Below are 22,748 nucleotides of genomic sequence, written 5' to 3'. Positions count from 1 at the left end.
ATCACCCCCTCCTCCCCTCCTCTTCCTCCTCCCCTCCTGTTTCTCTCTCTCTCATCGCTCTGCCTCTCCAGTATTTTCTCAGTCGCCGTAAAAGGCAGAACTCACTCACACACACACACACACACACACACCGGCGTCAGGTAAAGGCAGGAAATCCTCTCTTCCTCTTTGCATCTTTGTGTTCCTGCATCATTGTGGTTGCGTGTCTTTTCTGTGTGCTGCATAGCGGATACAGAAGGTTGTGCACGAGAGTGAGATGCTTCAGTTTTAGGTCTCACTGCATGTGTGTGTGTGAGAGGTCGTAGTCCAACTGTGTGTGTGTGTGTGTGTAAGACCGGAAGTCATGCATGTGTGTGCATGTACTGAAAGATGTGTGTAAGCGTCAGTTTTAGATGTGTGTCTAAATGTTGCATTGTTGTGGCTTTCAAAAATGTACGTGTGCGTTTACAGGAGGAAGGAAATGATGTGTATTTGTCTGTGTGTGTTTTGGCAACGTGCACATTATGTGTGTGAACAACCTCTTGCAGTCAAGAACGCGTTGGTTTGATGTCTTGTGGCAGCTTGTGTGTGTGTGTGTTTGTGTGTGTGTGAGAGAGCTGCAGGTTTAGATGCTAATTTGTGGTTTATTTATGTGTGTCATGGCTTTTTGTGTGTGTGAGCTGGTTTGTGAGAGGGGGAGGAGGGTTACAGCTTTCAACTGTCATTATCAGGTGTAAGTGTGTGTGTGTGTGTGTGTGTGTGTGTTTGCTAGATGTGTTATGACAAACCATCTAACAGAAAATGTGTGTGTCTGTTCGCTGCCTGCATTTCCTTTGGTTTCTTGTAAAATGGCTGTCAAGTGTGTTGCGTGTGTATTTGGTCATGTGAGTCTTGGCTGTAGGAATGCTGTGTGTGTGTGTGTGTGTGTGTGTTTGTGTGTGTGCAGTCAATTACGTTTGAGTCCTCGGTACATCAACCGTGTATGTGTTTGATTGAGAGGCACAAATAGGTGTGTGTGTTTGTGCTTTTGCAGCAGGTACATTTATGAGTGGGGGTTGACTGAAGCAACAAATATTAATTAATAAATAAAGAACAGCGGTGAAAATTGATATGACATGAGATACAACGAGATGTTATTAAAACAACAATATTTCATAACTGGTCCTACGTTCAGCTTTTACAGCAGGAATCATTATTTAATCATTCCAGGAACGCGTCCTCAAGGGAAAAGGAACAAACGATAACTGAAAAAAGGAAAGTTAACGGTTTTGAAAGTATTTGCAGACTAGTGAAATGAATGCGGGCGACCTGGTGGTGCATGCTGGCTTAAATGGCCTCAGGTGTGGACGTGAGGTGTGTGATGGACTGGTGATCTATTCAGGGTGTGTCTCACCTCTTACTGTATGAAAGCTGGGATAAGTTCCAGCTACGCTTTGTCAGTAAACTACAGAAATGGATGAAGTATATATGATTATAAAAATAGTGAGATATAGATTTTAATTGATTTGAAGCAGTGATAGATGTTTATTTTTCGCTGTTTGCATGTCACATTTCAAGCAAAAAGGATGAATGCATCATGCAGTTGTCTTACTTTGTGGCTAGCTTCTCTCTTTATTGCAGCTGGTTTGTTGTTTTTCATCCTCTAACCAGCGAACATCTCAGAAAGAAAGAAGCTCCAGCATGAGCACCCATGGTCCCATCGTAAGTCGATAGTTTTAAGGCTGATTGAATACAACACGAGGCCTGTTTTGTATATTTCAGTAACAATTAGAGCCAAGGAGGACTGAGGGTGAGCTTTACTGTGTGACTGACTAGTTGCTAGCCTACGCAGTGTCCATCGATTTCACAGTCACTGCTAGTTTTAAAAAGCTGACATGGCTCAGCTTCGGGCTTCACAGCAGGACCTCAGAAACCAGTGGGAGACGCCATGGTTGCTTTGGAAATCTTATATTTACTGTCTGTACATATAATGGCTTCGAGGCCTTTGTGGGATTGCACTTTGAAGTCTGTGACTTCCTGAGTTGAGTCTCCAGGTTCAGAGGTTTAATTGATTTTTTAACAATGATTCTTGAGCATGTCACACTGGGAAATAGCCACTATGACACAGGTGTCGAACTCCAGGCCTCGAGGGCCGGTGTCCTGCAGGTTTTAGATGTGTCCTTGATCCAACACAACTGATTTAAATACTAAATTACATCCTCAACATGTCTTGAAGTTCTCCAGAAGCCTGTAATGACCTAATCATTTGATTCAGGTGTGTTGACCCACGGTGATATCTAAAACCTGCAGGACACCGGCCCTCGAGGCCTGGAGTTCGACACTCCTGCACTATGACATTCTGCCATTTTTACTCATATATCCAATAAGATCACAGGTCAAGTGAGAAGTAGCGTCATTTCCTCATAGACATCTTTTTTTGAAACCACAGGATTTACCACCTTCTGCGCTGACTTCACTTTCCAGAAAGAGAAGCTACGTCAGTCTTTGTCTACAGTCTAAGCACCATCAGCTGTTCCTCTCAAAGAGTCAAAGGTTAGAGTAGCACATCAGTCAGTTTAGTATTTTGGCACATTTGCAAAAATGTTGTTTAATGTGTTTTGTAATTTTAGACCGAAAGAATAAAAGTGCAGCCATCCATCTCAAAGGTTTAGCATCTGTTTACACACTATAGTGACTCAACTTCCCTCGAGGGAGACGAGGCATGAGTCTGTAACATGAATCATTAACACTTCGTTTGCTTATGGTCAGAGTGGATCTGAGATTGTGAATAGAAGTCAGATTGCACGATGATCTTTGTGTCTCAGGAAGACTATTTGTTACTGGAAATTTTAATCAGAATCAGAATCAGAATACTTTATTAATCCCGAAGGAAATTAGGGAGTGTATCTCACACTTTCAGGATGGATGGATTCTTTATCGTTGCACATATACAGCTGTATGAATAAATATTAAAGAGACTTTTATTTCTGTTGCAAAAATCCGTCTGGAATCAGGGACTCCAGCTTTCCTTGGTGGCGGTGATTTCTTGCTAAAAGGTGTTTGTGTGATTCTACAGTCAATCTTCACTGTGTGTGTTTTCTGTCTGATGCTTTTTAATATGGCAGCGCTGAAAAAACCCCAACATGTCTCTGATTTCTTGGAAAATGGCTGTACAGAGCGCGTGTGTGTGTTGGCAGCAGGAGTCAAATGCGTGTGCGTTTGTGTTTGATCCGACGCTTGATTGTGTTGTGGTCTGGTGTATCAGCAGCGCGTGTTCGGTTGCTGTGACGTGTGGGCGGACGTTAAGTGCGCGCAAGTACCTGCGATAATCGCCAGCTGAAGCTACACGTGTGTAAACGTCGACACATTATCAGCATTACATACAGTATGTGTGAGACTGCTTCACTTCCCAAGTGTGTGCCATAATCAGCCTTCTGTTCCCTGCCTCCCTCCTCCTCCTCCTCCCCTTCATCCCTGCATCTCCCCTCTGTTCTCCAGCCAAACAGTCATTTAATTATTTATCTTTCCCTCTTTTCTCCTCTTTTTATCTCTCTCTATCGCTCTCTCGCCCTCCCTCATTTCCACTCACTCTCCATTTTGTCCTTCATCACTCCCTCCCTCTCTCCTTCCTCCTGGCCATTCCCTATGTCTCTCTCTCTTTCAGTTTGCATATATTTAAAGCCACATTTTAGCACTTGTTCCTCTGTCTTTGCCTTTTTCTCTCCTTTCATTTGTTTTGTTTACGTGTTATTTATGAAAATAAATGAACTGAAAGTGTTAAAAATAGACTGTAAATAATAATCAGGCCTTTCACTCACAGGAATAAATACTGACCTTTGCATCTGTTTGCTCTTTGCTGTATATAAAAGATGGCAGCATGAATCGCATCACCCAGTAATTTGTTTACTCCTGTTTGAAGCTTTTAGTTGGACATTTTGGTCGTGTCCAAATTCATGGGCTGCTTCCTCCTGAGGCCGCATTTGTAGACCGATTACGTCACAGCGACGCGCTGAAGGCTGTCCAAATTCGTAGACTCCTCCGAATGCGGCCCACAAATGCGTCCTCCTTTTCCCCAAATTTGAAGGATGGGTCGGGTGTGTCCTTCGTGGCCTACCATATCCCAGAATTCATAGCGCGGCCCAGCCAAACTCCAGTTTCCAACAATGGCGGCCGCTACTAAGTTTTAAAATTACTCTTACTAATCTTTCTGGGTCACAAAATAAACATTTAATATATATTCAGGCGAGAAAGTAGCTGTGTAAACATCAAATATCTGCTCGGTTTATCAAGATATCGCATATTTGCAAAAAACCTTCGACGTTTTCGGAGACGTCTGTTACCCACCAGCTCGATAGCTCGCCAGGAGCTCAAGGGTTACTGATGCGGCCGAGAACGGCACAACTCCCGGCACATCATTTTCAGATCACCGCGGACTTTCGCTACTCAGGTTAAACGTAATATATAAGTCACTTCGACAACCTAAAAATGTTATTGTTGGGCTTTTTAAAGTGTTTTGTTTGTTCGTGAGTAAATCGGTTTGGCTGAGATTAAAGTTATTAGATTAGATAAAATAAAACTTTATTAATCCCCCGGGTGGGTTCCTCTGGGATTTTCACACAGTTGAATAAACGTCAAACAGAAAACTGATTAAACAGAAGTGTGAGACGGTCGAGAATTTACGTCAGTGTCCTGTTATATTTTAGATAGCAAGGAGCAGACGGCCGAGTTTATTAAACTCCACCGAGAAAGCGGTGACGCTAATCAGAAAGCTAGACCGTCCAATTTCACGGCCGTTTACTTCCGGCCTACTGAGGACCCGACCCACGTAGACCGCGAAGGCCGGGTCCTCAGGAGGATGCAGCCCATGAATTTGGACACGACCTTTGTCGCCTTGTGTTTTGGTGCCAGAATGAGTAATCCTAATTGGTTGAGAGCTACATAATTAGCTAATGCTAGCTAGCTTGGTTTGCAACCATAGACTATACATAAAAAAAGATGTCTTAAAGTTCATTTAGAAAATATGTTTACTATTAGTCCAGAAGGGAGATGAACCAGGGGATGTTTTCAGTGTGACTGACCAGGTGTAAAGGGTCTCGCTAGAAGTCTGACTAGCTATCCAAACAGCTAAACATGAACCCAGGAACTCCAGACAATAGATGAGATCTTATAAAGTTTACTGGTTCTTTCATTTTGTGAAACTGTAACAATAAAGCATATGTGGAAATGTACATTACTCATCTGTAGCATGACAATTAGCACCGCTAATTAGCATATGAACCGGCGATCTCATTTACATATGAATAGCACATTGAAAACTTGTTAACTGTGGTCCATCACACATAAAGACAACACTTGGAGTGTCTCATTGCTTTTTACCATTAAATACTTACAGACAATGCTTTAACAAACACCCAAAAGAAGGACATGAATGTGGCGCGGCCATCTTGAAACAGCATAGCAAGAAAACATCCACTTCCTGTTTAACTCTTCTTCTACTGTCACAAAATATCGACTTAAAGGGGCCACAGGGTGGCACATTTTACTAACATTTAAAACATGAAATTAACTAAGCAGTAACATAACACCAGGCATTAACCAGTAAGTGAGCAGCACAGCCAGATGTTGTCCAGTTCCAAACCAGCTGAGACTTCATAGTGGGACTTCTTAAACTACTGGGTGATGTCATGGTCACTACATTCATCTATTTATATAAAGTCTATGCCAGCGGTCCCCAACCATTTTTTGCACCACAGACTGGTTTAATGTCAGACAATATTTTCACAGACTGGCCTTCAAGGTGTTGCAGATAAATACAGAAAATTAAAATAAAATGACCGAGACAAAAACGGTGGTATTTATGTAAATATAATAATAAAGATGAATTCACTGTGTAATTGTGTAACTTTATTAGCAGCGTCCTCCTGAAATGCACCAACAACACTGACAGTAACATCCTCCTCTCTGCCCCTTAATGCTCTCTGGTCGCTATGGTAACGTGCAAATATTTCACAACTGCAACACGGGAAAAGACCCAGGGAAACTGAGTTAATGATAAAAACCCTGAAAACCATGAATTTCAAACCCGAGCCTCAACTCTCGACTCAACCGGTACCAGTCCGTGGATGTTGGGCACCACTGGTCTGTGCCATGAGTCAGTTTATGAGTCATATAAAACAGCTAGAGACCAAAATCATTGTAAACATGTTTATTTCTGCTGTAAAGATGAACAAGTTGAACATTGTAACATTGGAGTCCATGGGGAATGACTCCGTTTGGAGCCTCCAGTGGCCATCAGGGGACCTGCAGTTTTTGGCTCTTAAGCGTTGCCTTTATTTCTCAGCCTTGATGGGTGCCATTTGATTAAAGTACAGCCTACACGGGCACACAGAGTAGGAGGGAAGGAAACAGATGGTAACGTTTGCCACATTAGCCATGCACCGTGCAATAACTAATGCTCCTGCGAAGTGGGAAATGCCATCAAAGTCCTCAGCTCCTCAGCTGCTAGCAGTGCAGGAAGAACATTAGTTACGTTGAGCACCATTAAATTAGATCAGTGTTCATCTATGCAGTCTGAAGGCTTTCTTTTAGTGCTTCAAAATGTGGTATATCGTAGGTACAGAAAGTAGATTTGGTTGTTTTAAATATTTTGTGAGTTTATGAAGAATTTGAGGGTAAAACGAGTAGGTGGTGTTATTTTTATAGGCTGTATTCTTCCTCTCGCTCATTTCTCTCCGTCTCTTCTGATGATTTTCATCACATCTGTCTCGCTCTTTTTCCTTTGATCCTTTTGTCCCTCCAGCCACATGCAGAGACACACCGAGTTGATGTTTTTCTATTTCTTTCCTTTCCTTGTGTGCCCTCATCCCACTCTCCCGTCTCCTCGTTCACTTCCTCTCTGGCACGCCCTCTTTTGGTGCTGGTACGTTTTCTGCTGAGCTCTGCAGTCTCTGGTAGGTGTGGTGTGTTCATGGGTTCCATCCCTCTCTGCTGCTGCTGCTGCTGTAGAGCTTACGTAATACACAGCAACGTGCCCAAACAGCACCGGGCGAGATGGAGAGAGAACGAGAGAGAGGAGAGAAAAGAGGGATGGAAACGAGGGTAATGAGATAATCCCATTAAGGTAGTGACAGATCAGGAAGCAAGAACGTGTGTGTGGATATGAGATAGTAGTGATATTAATGCACAACTTACATTCAAATGTCTTTATATTAAAAGAATTGCCTCAGACTATGAAACACAAACATAATTAGGTTTCTCGATGCATTAAGACACACGTCTCTTTTCATTTGCAGGCTGTAGGAGGCACTAAAATACTTTTTCTCTGCATAAATGAGTGAAACCATGACTGGGAGGCCACACAGCAGATGACGCAAGACCTATATATCTGCAAGGCCCTTGAACAGTCCTGATACAATAATGCTAGAATTAAATCTCCAGGCAGTCACTCGGTTTTACCTCGTGAAACTATAACAGTTTAGATGAAAACTGGGAATTGTGGGGTTTCTGCTGCTCCAGCCCAGGGAGGAACTGTTTGGAAAAGTCTGCAGTACGACAGGGTGGGGCTCCAAACAGCACCAAAACTTTAAAAAAAGAAATAATTAAACCACCCACACATCCAGAGCGAGCTGACGCTTCAGTATGCTGGTGGCACCTTACTGTATCTGCTTTCTCTTCTGCTGAGCACCATTTATACACTTTACTCATTTTGCTGACACTTTTATCTCCTGAGACTTACGAGTGTAAGAACTGAATAAGCATAAATTTTCATAAACGCCACAATAAACCAATGGCGAGGGGAAAATGGGTGGAAATAATGTCCCTGAGCTACGCAGAGCAATGGTGATAGAGCAGTGCTGAGCGAAGGAGTCAGAGGACAAGAGGAGTAATGTGACTTTGCATTGGGTTAAAAGGAACACACACGGGACATCGTGTACCTGGTGGAAGAGAAAGAAGGTGACACCTGGAATTAAAAAAAGAGAAACAAACGCTGTTTGATGTTTGCAGGAAAGATTCACATAAACAAAAAGGGTTTGCATTCAGGATGTGAGTCAGATAAACACCGGGGGAAATAACAGAGGAAGAAGAAAGATAGCACAAGGACATAAATTATATAGAAAAATAGAAAAAAAATGTGCTCCCACAGGAACACCGGCAGGTTAACTCAACAATAAAATGAATGAAGACGGGCCAAGGAGACCGTCTTTATTTATTTCACCCGGCTCGTTTTTCTGTTTATGTTTCTACAGTTGGAAGATTTGGTCTCATATTACATGTTAAGTATATTAAATCTCAGACTTTAGTTTATAACCTGTTAAAAAAAGGGTTAACCAATGAGTTCAGAGCATATTGTGTAGATGAACTCATAATTAAAATCATTATTTTCCACCATGCTTAACAGCAGGACTCACTCTTTGTTTCTTTGGTTGTTTGTTTATTTGGAATCCTTAATATCAGCATTTTAAACACCTCCATGTTTTTCTTCTGGAGCCAGCAGCGACCGTAGTTGGACTAAAGGGTGACCTGCTAACTGATCAACTAAGTCTAATTACATCCAATACCTGTGCACACATAGACACCTGCTAACTAAGTACCACTCCTATAAAACACAACAATCAGACACATGTGGAGCACAAAACTTTTCAGACAGGATTCATCTGCAGTTAGAGGCTGCCTGTGTCTGCGCTGGTCGATGAAAGTGGTCCTAACAGTCATGACTTTAAAAGCATTTATCGTACTAGGCTCTAATCATATTATTTTTCATGTCTGGGTATGTAGTTTTACAATTTCACTGGCAGCCGGTAAGCTACTGTAAACCTTTTACAGTAAAGCTCCTATGAAGACTGCAAATTTCATTGTCTTTGCATCATTTCCAGTGACGTTACTCTAAATGGCATTTACAGAAAAACCTCCCCTTGCTGTAAATGTAATGGAATTGGAGTAGTGAAGACTTACTTTAAAACTTTAACAATATTTTCCCACAATTCTTTGCCATTTATGATTTACATTCAAATTACTGCCTGTAGCTGTGGCAGTGTCATAGTATTCAATCAGCAGAAACAAGCTACAGTGAGACTTTTGGAGCCACAGTACAATTTTTTTAATTTGCATTTTTCAACCCCAACTTTTTTGAAAAGTACTCTCATCCCAGATCATACTCTCTGAAACATATTTAAATCTTAATATGACCACAATTTACACAACAATCATCACATTGTGTTAAATAAGACTTAAAAATAGTGTGATGTGAGATATAGGGTGACTCAAGATTTCCAGAGAAAGTTGCACTCTGCTGGTCTTCCATATTTCATAGATAGAAAATTAAAGTGACATACCCTCTGTTGTGCATTCACACACCGTGGAGCTGATTTATCATTATTGTGATTCAATTGAACTTCTAAAACAATGTTGCCATATCTTATTTATATATGTAACCAAAAAAGATGTATTGTACAGAGATATGAGGATGAGCTCTTCCTCCGAGCCTCCATATTTCTGTCAGTGCATCTGAAGAGGACAGCCTCGGCGCCAGGTTTCTGCAAGCTAGCTGGGAGCCAGATTTAGCTCACAGATCAATAAAGTATTCATACAGTACGGAGGGATGAGGACGGCATAAAAAGCCCCTTTTTGATGTATCGCTGCAGTTACGACGCTGAGTGCCTGGACTGTCAATGAGAAGGAAGAGGGGAAACACCACCGGAGGAGAACAGAATTAATGAAAGCTTCAAATGCTCTTGAGGTTAAGGCAATAATGTCACAGTGGTGCAGAAATTAAAAATTCAACATCAAAGTGATGGAATACATTTTTAATCTTGTGCTGTGGAGTTCAGTCTCTCTGGCTGAGAAACAGAATTTGAAAGCTTTAAGTTAGTTAAGGGTACACGAGAGAACGAAAGGCCAGCGAAAGAGGCTCTCTTGGTTCTTCGTGAGCCATCTTTGACTTTTGTGTCTTTAAAAGCTGAGATTTAAATCATCTTAATCGTATTCTAACATTTGCTCGACTAAAGGAAACCTCCTTCTCTCTGGTTTGCACGAAAGCTCACAAAGCTCTCGCCTCCATGTAGTTCAGAGTGCAGCAGCTCGGCTCCTTTCTGGTTTTAGCAGATGGTGTCACATCACCACAATCCTGGCTTCTCTCCACTGGCTCGAGAATGGGTTTGAAAATTGAAAAGATTGTTTTCAAAGCATGTCTGTGTCTAACTTATCCATAACAGAATGAACATAAAAAACAAAGAGAACCATGAGGTGTAAAAGTAATACTGACAGCTGATAAAGGAGGGTTAATGCTTCCTTTATCAGCTCATTTAGCAGAGGATACACTAGACCAGCGGTCCCCAACCCCCGGGCCTCGGACCGGTACCGGAGAGTTGAGGTTCAGGTGTGAAATGTATAGTTTTCAGGGTTTTTATCAGTTTTCAGCGTTATTTTGTTATCGTTTTTATCGTTAACTCTGTTTTCCTGGGTCTTTTCACGTGTGTTATGAATAAATCTTCTTTTTTTTCGGTACCGGTACTAGTTTTATTTTGTTGTATTTATCCGCGACACCTTAAAGGCCGGTCCGTGAAAATATTGTCGGGCATAAACCGGTCCGTGGCGCAAAAAAGGTTGGAGACCGCTGCACTAGACCATCCTTTATGAAAGGAAAGGGGATAATGTCACCCTGCAGTCGATGGCAATGCACCATCACACAAAACAACATGAACAACAAGCCGTGCACATCATGTAAATGTTAATTATAAGTGTGCTTGCCATTGTCTGCCATAAGCTGCTGATATGTTTTCAACCTCAACAACAGGCTGTTAAACCCACAGCTGAACTCTGAGCATCACTGTGGTGATAAAATCTGCTTTTCTATTTAGTGTTACTTTAGTTGTTACTTTATTGCCAGATTTTAGGGTTTTTAAACGCCATGACAACAAGCATCAATCATCAGTGTGAAGGTTGACCTCTAAATTCAGATTCAAGTAAAAAAGCAAATAAACAAACCAACAAAACAATCATTTCAACCTATTAAAAGTTAAATATCAAGAGAGTTTGGTACCAGTACCAGTATAACATGCTGTACAGGCACATTCTGAGCGATAGTCCAATCACTTCTGTATCTAATGCACATAACCACTTTTAACATGCATGGATTTAGAAACAGCGTTAGCGTTCACATGCTTTTTTTTCTTCGTTTTTTAAATTCTTGCATTTAAACAGAACAAAGGTCCAGAAACAACCAGAAGAAACGTGTTGGCTGCAGTGGCCTATTTAGAAGAATACCATGTAGTCAAGCTGTGTTTTTTCTTTAAGTGTCAGGTTGCCCACAGAGGAGCATCCTTCCTGCATTAGCACTGAAAGATTTTCCGAGATCTCTCTCCTGGGATACAAGAAGCAGCGGTAAACAGCAGCAGTAGAAGCCTAAAAAAGCTTTGCCAAGGGCAGACTGACGGCTAAAACCTCTGCTCAAAACCTTTTCTCTGGTTTCTTTATTGAAAGAGATCAAAGTTTTCATAGTATGTTAACTTAAATAGATCAGATCGGAAGGGCTATGAAGGCAACATCATTTTTACTTTGATCTCTTTTATGTATTAATGTATACATGTGTTTAATTGTTGGAGGTAGGGATGGGTATCGTTTAGGTTTTATCCGATACCGGTGCCAAACCGGTACTTTTGAAACGGTGCCGGTGCTTAAACGGTGCTCAAACCGGTGCTTAAAGAATGGAGAACACAAAATTGGTCCAAAAACCTCTCATGTTCAGCTGTTTTTTTGTAAAAAGATAACAATGTTAGCCTTTTCTGCAGCTATGGGGCATATATGGTATCACTCTTGGCTGGAAGCAGCTTAAACAATGGAAAAAACACAAACTTTGTCCAAAAACCTCTCATGTTTAACTGTTTTCCACTTTTTCTTTGGTCATTTTAGCCTTTTTGTCCAGGGTGAAGGGAGTATCTGCCATCAAACAAGAAGACAGCCGCATGTAGCTATGATGATGTTTGCTAGTTCACCTTACATGCATTAATGTAATAACGCGGTTAGCCTACTCAACGTAAATTACACACGAACAACATTAAGCGACTCACACAGAGAAGAACGGCTGCTGCTGCATCATCATCCGTCACCACACCCACAGTAGATGTGCTCGGTGTGAGGTCTCGCAGCAAGCTATCAAATACGGCGCATTTCTCTGCTTTTAAAAAAAACGCTATGCGTCGCCAGGTGTTTCATCAGATTTGAGGTGTTACCTCCTTTGACAGTATCACAGTATCAGCTTAAAGCACTTGTTGCAGCTGCTGAGTTTGCATCTTTTGCTGTGAAGTACAGCCAGACTTTGACCGCTTCGCCTTGGGCATTTTTAATCTGTAGCTCTGCTCTAAAAGAACGTACGTACCTGGACCCGCCTACTATCCTCGGAAACGTAAAATGATTGGCTAGAATCTAAAGTGTATCACAGCTCAGGAAATAAAAAGCACCGATAGGTGCGCTGCTTTTCGGTCTGGTTACTACCGTTTATGTCAGAACCGGTGCCATCATGGCACCGGATACCGGTACCATCCCTAGTTGGAGGTCTTACTGTCTGAACTGCATTTATACAAACACAGTCATTAAGTAATCATTATATAAGGATTACTGTAAGAAAGGAAAGAAGTAATACCCTACGCAGTAGCACCAGTGTTCGTTTGATTACAACATTTTCCACTTTATATATTTTTCTTGGAGTCTAATAAATAAGCTTTGCATGATTCCTCGATCAAAATAATCCTTTTTTGATTTAAAGTGGACCTCAGTGCATCCTTTAATTTCATTCCAGTTTAGCTCCTCACCTTTAAACAAGCTCTGCTCTGATTGGCTGCCCCTCATAAACAGCAAGTTTGAACAGAAGGTGGGTGGAGCTTCTCTGCTGAAGCTACATGACAAATATATCACCTTCTAATGTAACATCTGCCATAAATTCATAATGTGAGGAATAACTAAAACATTTCAAACAGGATCAAGCCCAGTGATTGCAGCACCCATTCTCAGAGTTGTACTATTTAGCAAATGTTTTGAAAGGCATGCTGCATTTGTTGGGAGCTTTCTCTGTAGTAAATCAACAGATTGTTGGTGCCGTGGAGAATATTCCTGGCTGCAGGAGGCTGTGTGCAGGAGTAAGACAAAATAACGAAGGAAACTGTGAGCCAGCGAAACAGAGAGGGAGGAATCGGCGTGAAGAAAGAAAAAATAAGATCTATCAGGCTTTGATTCACAGTACTTGTTCGTATGATCAATGCCTCGCTAGTTTTGTTGACAATGAGAAAAATATAGAACATCACCACGAAACCAGAATAAATCAGCAGATTCCAGTCTGGATAAAAGCAGCGACGAACTGATGCATTATTTAAAACTCCTCTCTCCTACTGAAGTTTTTCTTTTTGCTGCTTCCAGAAACAGAAAAGTAACTGCAGTGTGTGTGTGTGTGTGTGTGTGTGTGTGTGTGTGTGTGTGTGTGTGTGTGTGTGTGTGTGAGAGAGAGAGAGAGAGAGAGAGAGACAATGCACTCCTCTGTAGTGAGCTTTGATTTCTGCGTCGATGTTGCTCGCCGTCTCCCCTGGCAGGCTGCCGTGTGTTCACTGTAAAAATAGATCTTTTCATCCAGAAGTTTTCTGTGTTTCATCTCCTCGGTGCAGTTAAGGTGAAGTTATAAGTTAAAAACAGTTAACGATGGGCTGTTTTTCTTGTCCGTGTCTTTCAGGATGTCGATCGTCAGCATAGTTGCCAGGGAGATCTTGGACTCCCGTGGAAACCCCACTGTTGAAGTGGACCTCCGCACAGAAAAAGGTGACCGCTAAAGAGCCTGTCTGAAAATGTCACAGGAAGAAAATAACACAATCTTTACCACCAGGAAAGCAGCTCACACTTACACTTACTAAGCTAAAAAATAAAAATAAAAATGCAGAGCTTGGTAGTTTGAAGCAGCTGTTTGGGACGTCAAATCCCTTCAGCTGAGCAACTGCAGGGATTATTAAGAAATGACACAAGGCATAGGGAAAGCAGTCTAATATCTGTCATATCAAAACCTTAATTCTTTCTCTCTTAATTAATTTTCCAGGTCTGTTCAGGGCTGCGGTGCCCAGCGGAGCATCCACAGGGATCTATGAGGCTCTGGAGCTCCGAGATGGAGACAAGAGCCGCTACAAGGGCAAAGGTATGAAGATGCATCAGCTGAGCTTGCACAGACTCTTACATTCGACGAGAACTTAAAGCTGCATTCAGTATTTATGACCACAAGAGGGCGAACAATGAAGAGATCACTGACTAACAGAAACAGAGAGCTGTTTTCAGTTATGGAACGCCAGGACTGCCATAATGAATTAATTAAATACACCATTAAATAATTATTTAAATGTGGCAATAATTAATTAAAATGTGAAATAAATAAATAAATAATTAATTAAGTGTGTCATTAATTAATTAAATATGTCAATAATTAATTAAATATGTCAATAATTAATTAAATATGTCAATAATTAATTAAATGTGTCAATAATTAATTAATTACACGTGTCGTAAATATTTATGTAATTAATTATTTCCGATTTTAATTAATTATCGCCACATTTAATTAATTATTTAATGGTGCATTTAATTAATTCATTATGGCAGTCCTGGCGTTCCATATTCAGTGACTAGTGCTGCATTTATATGATAACAAACACTGAGAGTAATCACTTCACATTTTATAAAAACCCTACAAAACAAAATAAAAACATAATAAACATAATAGAGATTTTTATAAAAGCTTTATATACCCAACAAAAGTAAAAGCACGTAAGAAGAAATAAGCCAGATGTGTTGACAATGACAACAATATAGAACATTCAGAGACCTTTAAAGTATAAATTACAGTTTTCTAGAAAGTTTCTATAATTCAGTGTTTGTGACGCTGATAAAACCTTTGTCCTGTCGACATTTTCCTCTCACAAATAGTTTTGCAGCGTAGATGTTTGGACATCTTATTTTTGTTCATAATATGCCGCTAAAATGCCAAGTCCAGCATTTTAAATTTTGTCTAACAAATCATCTTTACTGCTGGCGAACACTGAAAGACACTTTTCAGTGACTATAAAACAGCCATTAAGGCTACAGTGCTCACCTAACCCTCAAACAAATGAATCCACAGTAAATTTCACCCTAGAGTTGCTGCAAAAGCAATCAGTGCTGATATGAAAATATTTCCAAGTACTTTGGAAGAACACTAATAGATAAAACTGTGCTCTGTTTTCACTACAATTTAACATTATTTATTATTGATAATTCACGTGTTGACCTCACGTTTTTGTGATGCTGTGCGTCTGATTTCTTTGTTTGTCACTTTAGGTGTTTTGAAGGCAGTTGGGCACATCAACGATACTCTGGCTCCAGCTCTTTTAGCCTCTGTAAGTCCTCAAATCACTTATTATACTATAGAGGATTAACGTCAATCTTGAACCTATTTTCTGTTATGTACTCAGTCTAATATAGTACTTTCTTAATCGAACTGACTGCTCAAAATAATTTTCAGCTACAAGCACTCTGTGATTCCTGTGAGCTGAAACAACAACTGCAAACATCTGCATTAAAGCACAGATTTCTGCTTTTTTCCCATTATGATGGGAGTGAAAGGGGATATCTTTCATATGCTCATCTCACACACAGATGTCCCGCCCACATCCTGTCCTGAGCAGCAGCCAATCAGACAAAAGTTGGCTTAAAAGAAGGAAGAAAATAGCCAAAACATCCAAAACAGCCTGATTATCATGATTATTGTGAGCTTTTGATCACACTAAGCTGCTTTAGCTGGAAATAAATATAATAGGTTCCCTTTAAAGGTAAATTTAATTACCATTATGAATGTCTTCTAATTAATCATTGTGTTGGGAGCCATGCATTAAAAACTGCACACACGTGTTTGTGTGTCTCCTCATTTTATAGCCTTAAATAATTAGCTACTTGAGTTATTGAGGCTGAAAATGTTAAGACTTAAAATGTGAATAATTGTCTTGGAACAAACAATTGTCATCAGACGACAGCCGATGGATTACCATACTGACTATTTAGTAACTCCAGAAGTGGATTTTATATGTGGTAAATGCAGAGGTGTGGACTCGAGTCACATGACTTGGACTCGAGTCATTAATTTTATGACTTTAGACTTGACTTGAAAAAATGTTGTAAGACTGTGACTTGACTTGGACTTTTACACCAATGACCTGGGACTTGAATTGGACTTGAACCGGTTTACTTGAAAAGACTTGATATATTTCACCCCAAATATAAAATTTAACACGCATATTATATAGAAAGTGTGCACCATTAATTCACTTCATTTATTCAAACCACACTCCGTACGTATGAGTGCGTGAGCTGTAGCACAGCCAATCAAATTAACCAGATTTTTTTTTAAAAAGAAAAAAAATAAACGCTCAAAAATGCTGCAAGTAGTTATTTTTTTCAGGTACATAAACTATGAAGTAGTCAACAAAAAAACGAAATGCAATATGCAAAACATGCAAGAAGAGAATCACAGACAGAGATGGAACAACTTCCAACTTTGTCTGACAGTTGAAGTTGCATAAAGAACGATAGGTGGTGCTTCTCTTTTGCTACGATGAGATAGCTGACTTCAAGAATTCTTCTTGGAGCTAAGTTTAATTGAGCTGCATTTTATAGAGGTGCAATTTCACAATTTGTGTATATTTTCTAAGTTCACTATTTCATCATGTGTTGAGAAAAACACAGATTTAAAAATCACATGGTCTAATATTTACATTTTACGGAGCCCCGCAGGGGACATGGGAGAAAAAAAAATTAAGACGGACTTTTGTGAGATCTCGCAAAACTAACTCGGGATCTCGCAAAACAAACTCGGGATCTCGCAAAAGATCTCGCAAAACAAACTCGGGATCTCGCAAAACTTTTGCGAGATCTCGCAAAAGTTTTAGCCGCATTCTTCCCGTTAGCTCGAAGATAACGGGAGGTCGAGACCTCCCGTTAGCTTCGAGCTAACAGGAGGTCGAGACCTACTACAGCCGGGAGGCTTTTGCGAGATCTCGCAAAAGTTTTAGCCGCATTCTTCCCGTTAGCTCGAAGCTAACGGGAGGTCGAGACCTACTACAGCCGGGAGGCACATTGTGCCTCGACCTCCGGTCGGCTTCGAGCCAGCGTCCGAAGAATGCGGCTAAAACGTTTGCGAGATCTCGCAAAAGTCCGTCTTAATTTTTTTTCTCCCATGTCCCCTGCGGGGCTCCGTAACATTAAGCATATAACTGCAACATTCTTTTTTTTTTTTTTTTTAAAGACTCGAAGGACTTGAAATTCAAAGTTTCAGACTTGTGACTTTACTCGGACTTTTACACCAGTGACTTGAAACTCGACTCTGACTTGCCTGACATTACTTGAGACTTGACTTGTGACTTGAGGATAAAGACTTGAGACTTGCAAAACAATGACTTGGTCCCACCTCTGGGTAAATGTTCCCAATATGTCACACTGGTGGGATGTTACAATTTTTAAATAACAAAGCATGGTAGTTTAACTCCTGTGTTCCCCCAACGAGCCTACGTAATGAGTGTTTGTCTTATTTGTTCAGTCTAATGTGTAATAAATATTTAAGAATGAAGCTTTTACTGTGTATTAAACCCTGATCTTAATATTTCTGCACACACATTGGAGCAAAAGTGGGATTTTCATTAGTTAGCGGCACAATAAAGTCCTGTGGTTTATTTCTGTAGTAAAACTCTGAAGTGGACGTTAATGTCAGAAATCTGAATCCTTTGAATATTATTATAGAAAAAAAAAGATTTTTATTTTAGTCATTATTTATAATGTTGTCAATGTAACAAAAAACATGTAAAATTATAAATGTTGGCAAACAATGAATTTAAATGAAAAGAATTGGAGGTAATTCAGAGAAAAGGTGAAGGCTGAAGCTTTAGTGTATTACACGTGCACACACATGCTACTACTAACAACACAAACCTGTGTGACATCACTGGAATACATTTGCTTTATGTTAGTCAGTCTGCTAGAATGAATGATTTTACTCAAGGTTTAGCAATGACATTACAAAAATCTGAAAAGACGGGCTTTATGGAAAAACGATCTCATGTCTTTTACATTTATTGAAACTAAATGTATGTAACACGTATGACTGTAGACTATATGTGAACATCACCACTTATTGTTCTGCTTTTGTCTGCAGGGCATCAGCGTGGTGGAGCAGGAGCAGCTGGACAACACGATGATCGAGATGGACGGCACAGAAAACAAATGTGAGTCGAAACCCGACAGGAGCAAATCGAGATGACTAACAGCACATCATCAGAGTCTCGCAGCCAGCTGGAAGTCTCCCCGTTCCTGCAGCTCAGCATCCATTCGTGTGAAGTCACACACATTTTAAAAAACGCTTTGTGCTGAAGGTTTGTCACAGAGCGCTTCGCAGAGCGACGAGGGGCATAAATACAGATTGAGCAAAGAGATTTGTGTTGCAAACAAGCTTTGGCACGATCAATGCAAACTCACATCTTTAATAAATAAATGCAGTGCTCATTTAGTATAATTTAAAATCATGTTCGGGCAGCAGCGTGATCAGCCCTCAAAGTAATGTCGTTTGGGAGAAATTAATCTCCGCCAGCACGGAAACCTGTCAGACTGAACTGCAGCTGAATGTATCGGCTTTCTGTCGCTGCAACAACAAACATGGTTTTATCCAAAGAGCCGTGGCATTTCACTTTGCTTTAGTTTTTACAGTTACACAAATTTAAACTCATTTTTTTTAAATCTATGGTTAAAAAATAATGAGATAATCTTTATAAATTAAAGCAAAAGATGAAAGAATTTAAAGCAACGACATATCGAGGAATAAATTGTGTTTTTCAAAAGAATAACAAAATGTAAGGTGGCATGAAAAAAAAGTCACTAAATAGAATCTGATTTGAATCTATATCAGAAATGCTAAAGTTTGAGTTTAAAGGTTTTACTTTTAGCTCTTTAAAAATCATGTAAATTTGAATGGATCCAAGACTCACTACAAAATGTTGCAGCTACAGTCGTACTAAAGATGACAAATGTAGGCTTAGTCCAGGAAAAGTCCAGGGAAATGTAAATGAAATGGAATCCTACCTGCCAAACTTGGTTATGCCAAGTTAATGTTTACCGAAGAAAACAGCATTAATCATCATAAAAACCTCACATCTACCTGCCTGTCAAAGAGGCCACGCTCCTATAATGTAGCCAGGTTGCAAACATGTTTTTTCTGCTATAAAATTGGACCTTTAACATAGAAGTCAGCAGGAACTGACTCCTTCAAATAGTTTTTCAGGGTCGTTTTTGCCAGTAAAACTCAGACACTAGACACTGTGGATGCTAACACCCATCACTTTCTCTCTTATGACCTTTCAAACAGCCAAGTTCGGGGCCAACGCCATCCTGGGAGTGTCTCTAGCCATCTGTAAGGCTGGCGCAGCAGAGAAAGAAGTCCCCCTGTACCGCCACATAGCCGACCTGGCTGGAAACACAGAGCTGGTGCTGCCGGTTCCTGTAAGCATTTAAATCACTGCAGAACACCCACAGTGCTGTGAAACATTCACACGGCACCTTGTTGTTCAGTATGTCACTGAAGGATTATTAAAATAACAAAATTTCATATATTTAATGCTTCTGTTTACACCACATTTAACTACTTCTGCACACTGGCAAGCACACTACTAAAAGTCTTTTTGATTAGTTGCTATAGAAACACAGAAAGTGATGGATTCGAGGACCTTCAATCATTTTAAAAGCCTTCCTTTCCTCTTCTTTTCTCTTCTCTTCAGGCCTTTAATGTGATAAACGGAGGATCTCATGCAGGAAACAAACTGGCTATGCAGGAGTTCATGGTGCTGCCAGTTGGGGCTGAATCTTTCAAGTAGGAATTCACCTTTAAAACCATTGAAAACTCTGATTTCTCAGCTGCTAGATTTATTTGATTTAATGCATTTCTGGTTAAATCATCCTGCTTTGTTGTTTTTGAAACCACAGCTGGTGTTTCTCCTTGCCTCCCTGTTCTTGCATCCTGTCACAGTCCTTAACGAGTATCTCTTCTGTCTCTCAGGGAGGCGCTGAGGATAGGCTCAGAGCTCTACCACACACTGAAAGGAGTCATTCAGGAGAAATACGGCCAAGACGCCACCAACGTTGGAGACGAGGGAGGATTTGCTCCCAACATCCTGGAGAACAGTGAGGGTGAGGAACAGATATTTGAATAATTAACAATGTGTTTGGGTCTGATCCGTGTAGGCAGCACGGTGGCACGATGGTTAGCACTGTTGCTGCACAGCAAGAAGGTCCTGAGTTCAATTCCTTTCTGTGTGGAGTTTGCATGTTCTCCCCGTGTTTGTGTGGGTTCCCTCCGTGTACTCCGGTGCTCCGGCTTCCTCCCACCGTCCAAAGACATGCAGCTTGTGGGGATAGGTTAATTGGATAATCCAAATTGCCACTAGGTGTGATGTGCGAGTGAGTGTGAGCGCGAATGGTTGTCTGTCCCTGTGTGTTGGCCCTGTGACAGACTGGCGACCTGTCCAGGGTGTACCCCGCCTCTCACCCTATGACAGCTGGGATAGGGTCCAGCTCCCCCCGCGACCCTGAAAAGGAGAAGCAAATGGATGGATGGATGGATGTTTGGGTCTGTTTGCAGCAGCTTTTAAGCCACCTTCTTTAACTGGAGTGGGAATCAGTAGATAGATCTGAGAAAGCCTTGATTATGGAAAATTTCTGTAAACATGATCTTTACTTGACGTCCATTGGTAACTTACTTACTTAGACTTAGATCCTCCCGCGCCGATCGGCGCATCGGGCAACAAGAGAACGCCATCGAACTCGGCAGTTGTTGCTTCATCCAATGACAGTTTGACTGAACGTAAATCTTCAAGGAAAGTCCTCCTCCATGTTATTTTAGGTCTTCCTCGCCGTCTCTTTCCATTCTTCGGGTTCCACAGAACCGCGACACGGGCAGGTCTCGGGTCCGGTAGCCGAAGGATGTGACCGGCAAATCTGAACCGACGCTTGGTGACTTGGACATGGAGCGGCTCTACTCCCGCACGGCGATATACTTCTTCATTGGTAACGCGATCCCGATATGTGATCTTGAGCAGCCGTCAAAGACAACGTTGTTGGAAGACGTCAAGATGGCGGTTGATCTTTGCAGTTGATTTCCAAGTCTCCGCTGCATACAGTGCTGTCGGTATAACGATGGTCTTCAGGAGCCACAACTTGGTTGATAAAGGCAGTACGGTGGTCATCCATATAAAATCTAAAATGGAATATTTACTGACATATAAGTTTAATATTACTTAACAGGTTTAGTCATCAGAAATGCTTTAGATGTTTTCCACCTCTCAGTACTGCCTGTCTGCAGCCTGAGAACTCATACAGAAGACACGTTTGAGCCTAATCCGGCCGACTTTCAGCACTTACAGCTCAGTTATAGCACTCACACGGTTGTGGCCAAATATGGACCAAACATACCTGAGATGTGGCCCATCAGTCAAAGCTAAATGTGGCCCTTCCACGTGGACCACATTTGGGGCAAACATGCCTGCTTACCCGAGAAGCCTGGGGGCAAAAGCTTCAATCCATTTCTTATTTTATATCCCCCCCTTGTCTCTTTCTCTGTTCTTCAGCTCTGGATCTGCTGCAGACAGCCATAGAGAAGGCCGGCTTCACAGAAAAGGTAGTAGTCGGGATGGACGTTGCCGCCTCGGAGTTTTACCGTGAGGGGAAGTACGACCTGGACTTCAAATCCCTGCCAGATCCAGAGCGACACATCACTGCAGAGGAACTGGCTGACATCTACCAGGGCTTCGTCAACAGCTACCCAGGTTTGCTTATTTAAATTTGTACAAAACTCAACCAGTGTTTGGTTCAATGCAGTTCAGTCAATGTCAAATGGTTAAAGAAGGAGTTCTTTATCTAGTGATGAAATAAGTTAATGTGACATAAAGGTGAAATGCTTATTTCTGCAGTAGTGTTGCTGGACTGCAGAAACACGACATGCTTTTAAATCCAAGGTTGCTGACTCTATGAAACCCACAGAAAAACGGCTTGGCCTTTTAGCTAGCTGACATTTTCAGCTGACTTAATGATTTGAACACAGGACTTCAGGGCCAAATGCTTTTATCTCCACCCTTGTTTACTCATTGGGACGGTGAAAATTCAGCATTTTCTCCATTAGTGGATTACTCTCAGGCTCAGTAACATTTCTGGGGTTTTTCGGGGTACTTTTAGGTGGATATTTCTGCTTTATTATTTTCCCTAAAAGAGACTATTTCTAATATTTATATTTATAAAACCTTTCAACAATAATAAGCTTGTCCTCGGTCACAGTTTCCTTCCACATATAGTTTTGCAAAAACTGCCGATCCGATCAGCTGTTCATAACACTTCCTACCTTGGAATAGACATCAGCGCGAACTTTTGCATGTCCGCCGCCTACCCGAAACCGGAAGTGACGTCATTTTCGCGGAAATGTAGGTTTTTTTTGTTTTTTTTAACCACCAGGGCCTCATGAGCCTATACTGGTGTTTTTAAAAGTTATCTTTGACTTTATGACTTTCTGTGTCGTTTCTGGGATGCTTAGGACTCATATTGCACTGCTGGAAATAGTTTATTTTGATGCATTTGCTGCTTTTTTGCAAATTTGCATTATAATATTTATTTTTGTTTTTCCTGCAGTATATAAAAATTGGTGTATTTCAAAAATAAAACTATGAAGACACTCAAAATAAATTTCTTGTGGTGGGAAACTATTTTGT

At 40.9% G+C, this 22,748-nt stretch overlaps 1 protein-coding gene across 1 annotated transcript in view; it reads left to right on the top strand.

The window, feature by feature from the left end:
• LOC146492656 (gamma-enolase) overlaps positions 1-22,748 on the top strand; it is a 31,292-nt gene continuing 8,544 nt past the window's right edge. The window contains exons 1-9 of the mRNA XM_085149567.1: positions 1-140; positions 13,673-13,758; positions 14,030-14,125; positions 15,298-15,356; positions 18,161-18,230; positions 19,364-19,497; positions 19,773-19,864; positions 20,051-20,181; positions 21,618-21,815. Coding sequence (XP_085005693.1) covers positions 13,674-13,758; positions 14,030-14,125; positions 15,298-15,356; positions 18,161-18,230; positions 19,364-19,497; positions 19,773-19,864; positions 20,051-20,181; positions 21,618-21,815 — 865 coding nt within the window. The 5' untranslated portion in view covers positions 1-140; position 13,673. The remainder of the gene's footprint in view (positions 141-13,672; positions 13,759-14,029; positions 14,126-15,297; positions 15,357-18,160; positions 18,231-19,363; positions 19,498-19,772; positions 19,865-20,050; positions 20,182-21,617; positions 21,816-22,748) is intronic.

This window comes from Neolamprologus multifasciatus, chromosome 22 (assembly GCF_963576455.1).
Source record: "Neolamprologus multifasciatus chromosome 22, fNeoMul1.2, whole genome shotgun sequence".
Classification (NCBI taxonomy): domain Eukaryota; kingdom Metazoa; phylum Chordata; class Actinopteri; order Cichliformes; family Cichlidae; genus Neolamprologus; species Neolamprologus multifasciatus.
Note: the sequence above shows the minus strand (reverse complement) of the source record. Positions and strands in the feature narration are given on the sequence as shown.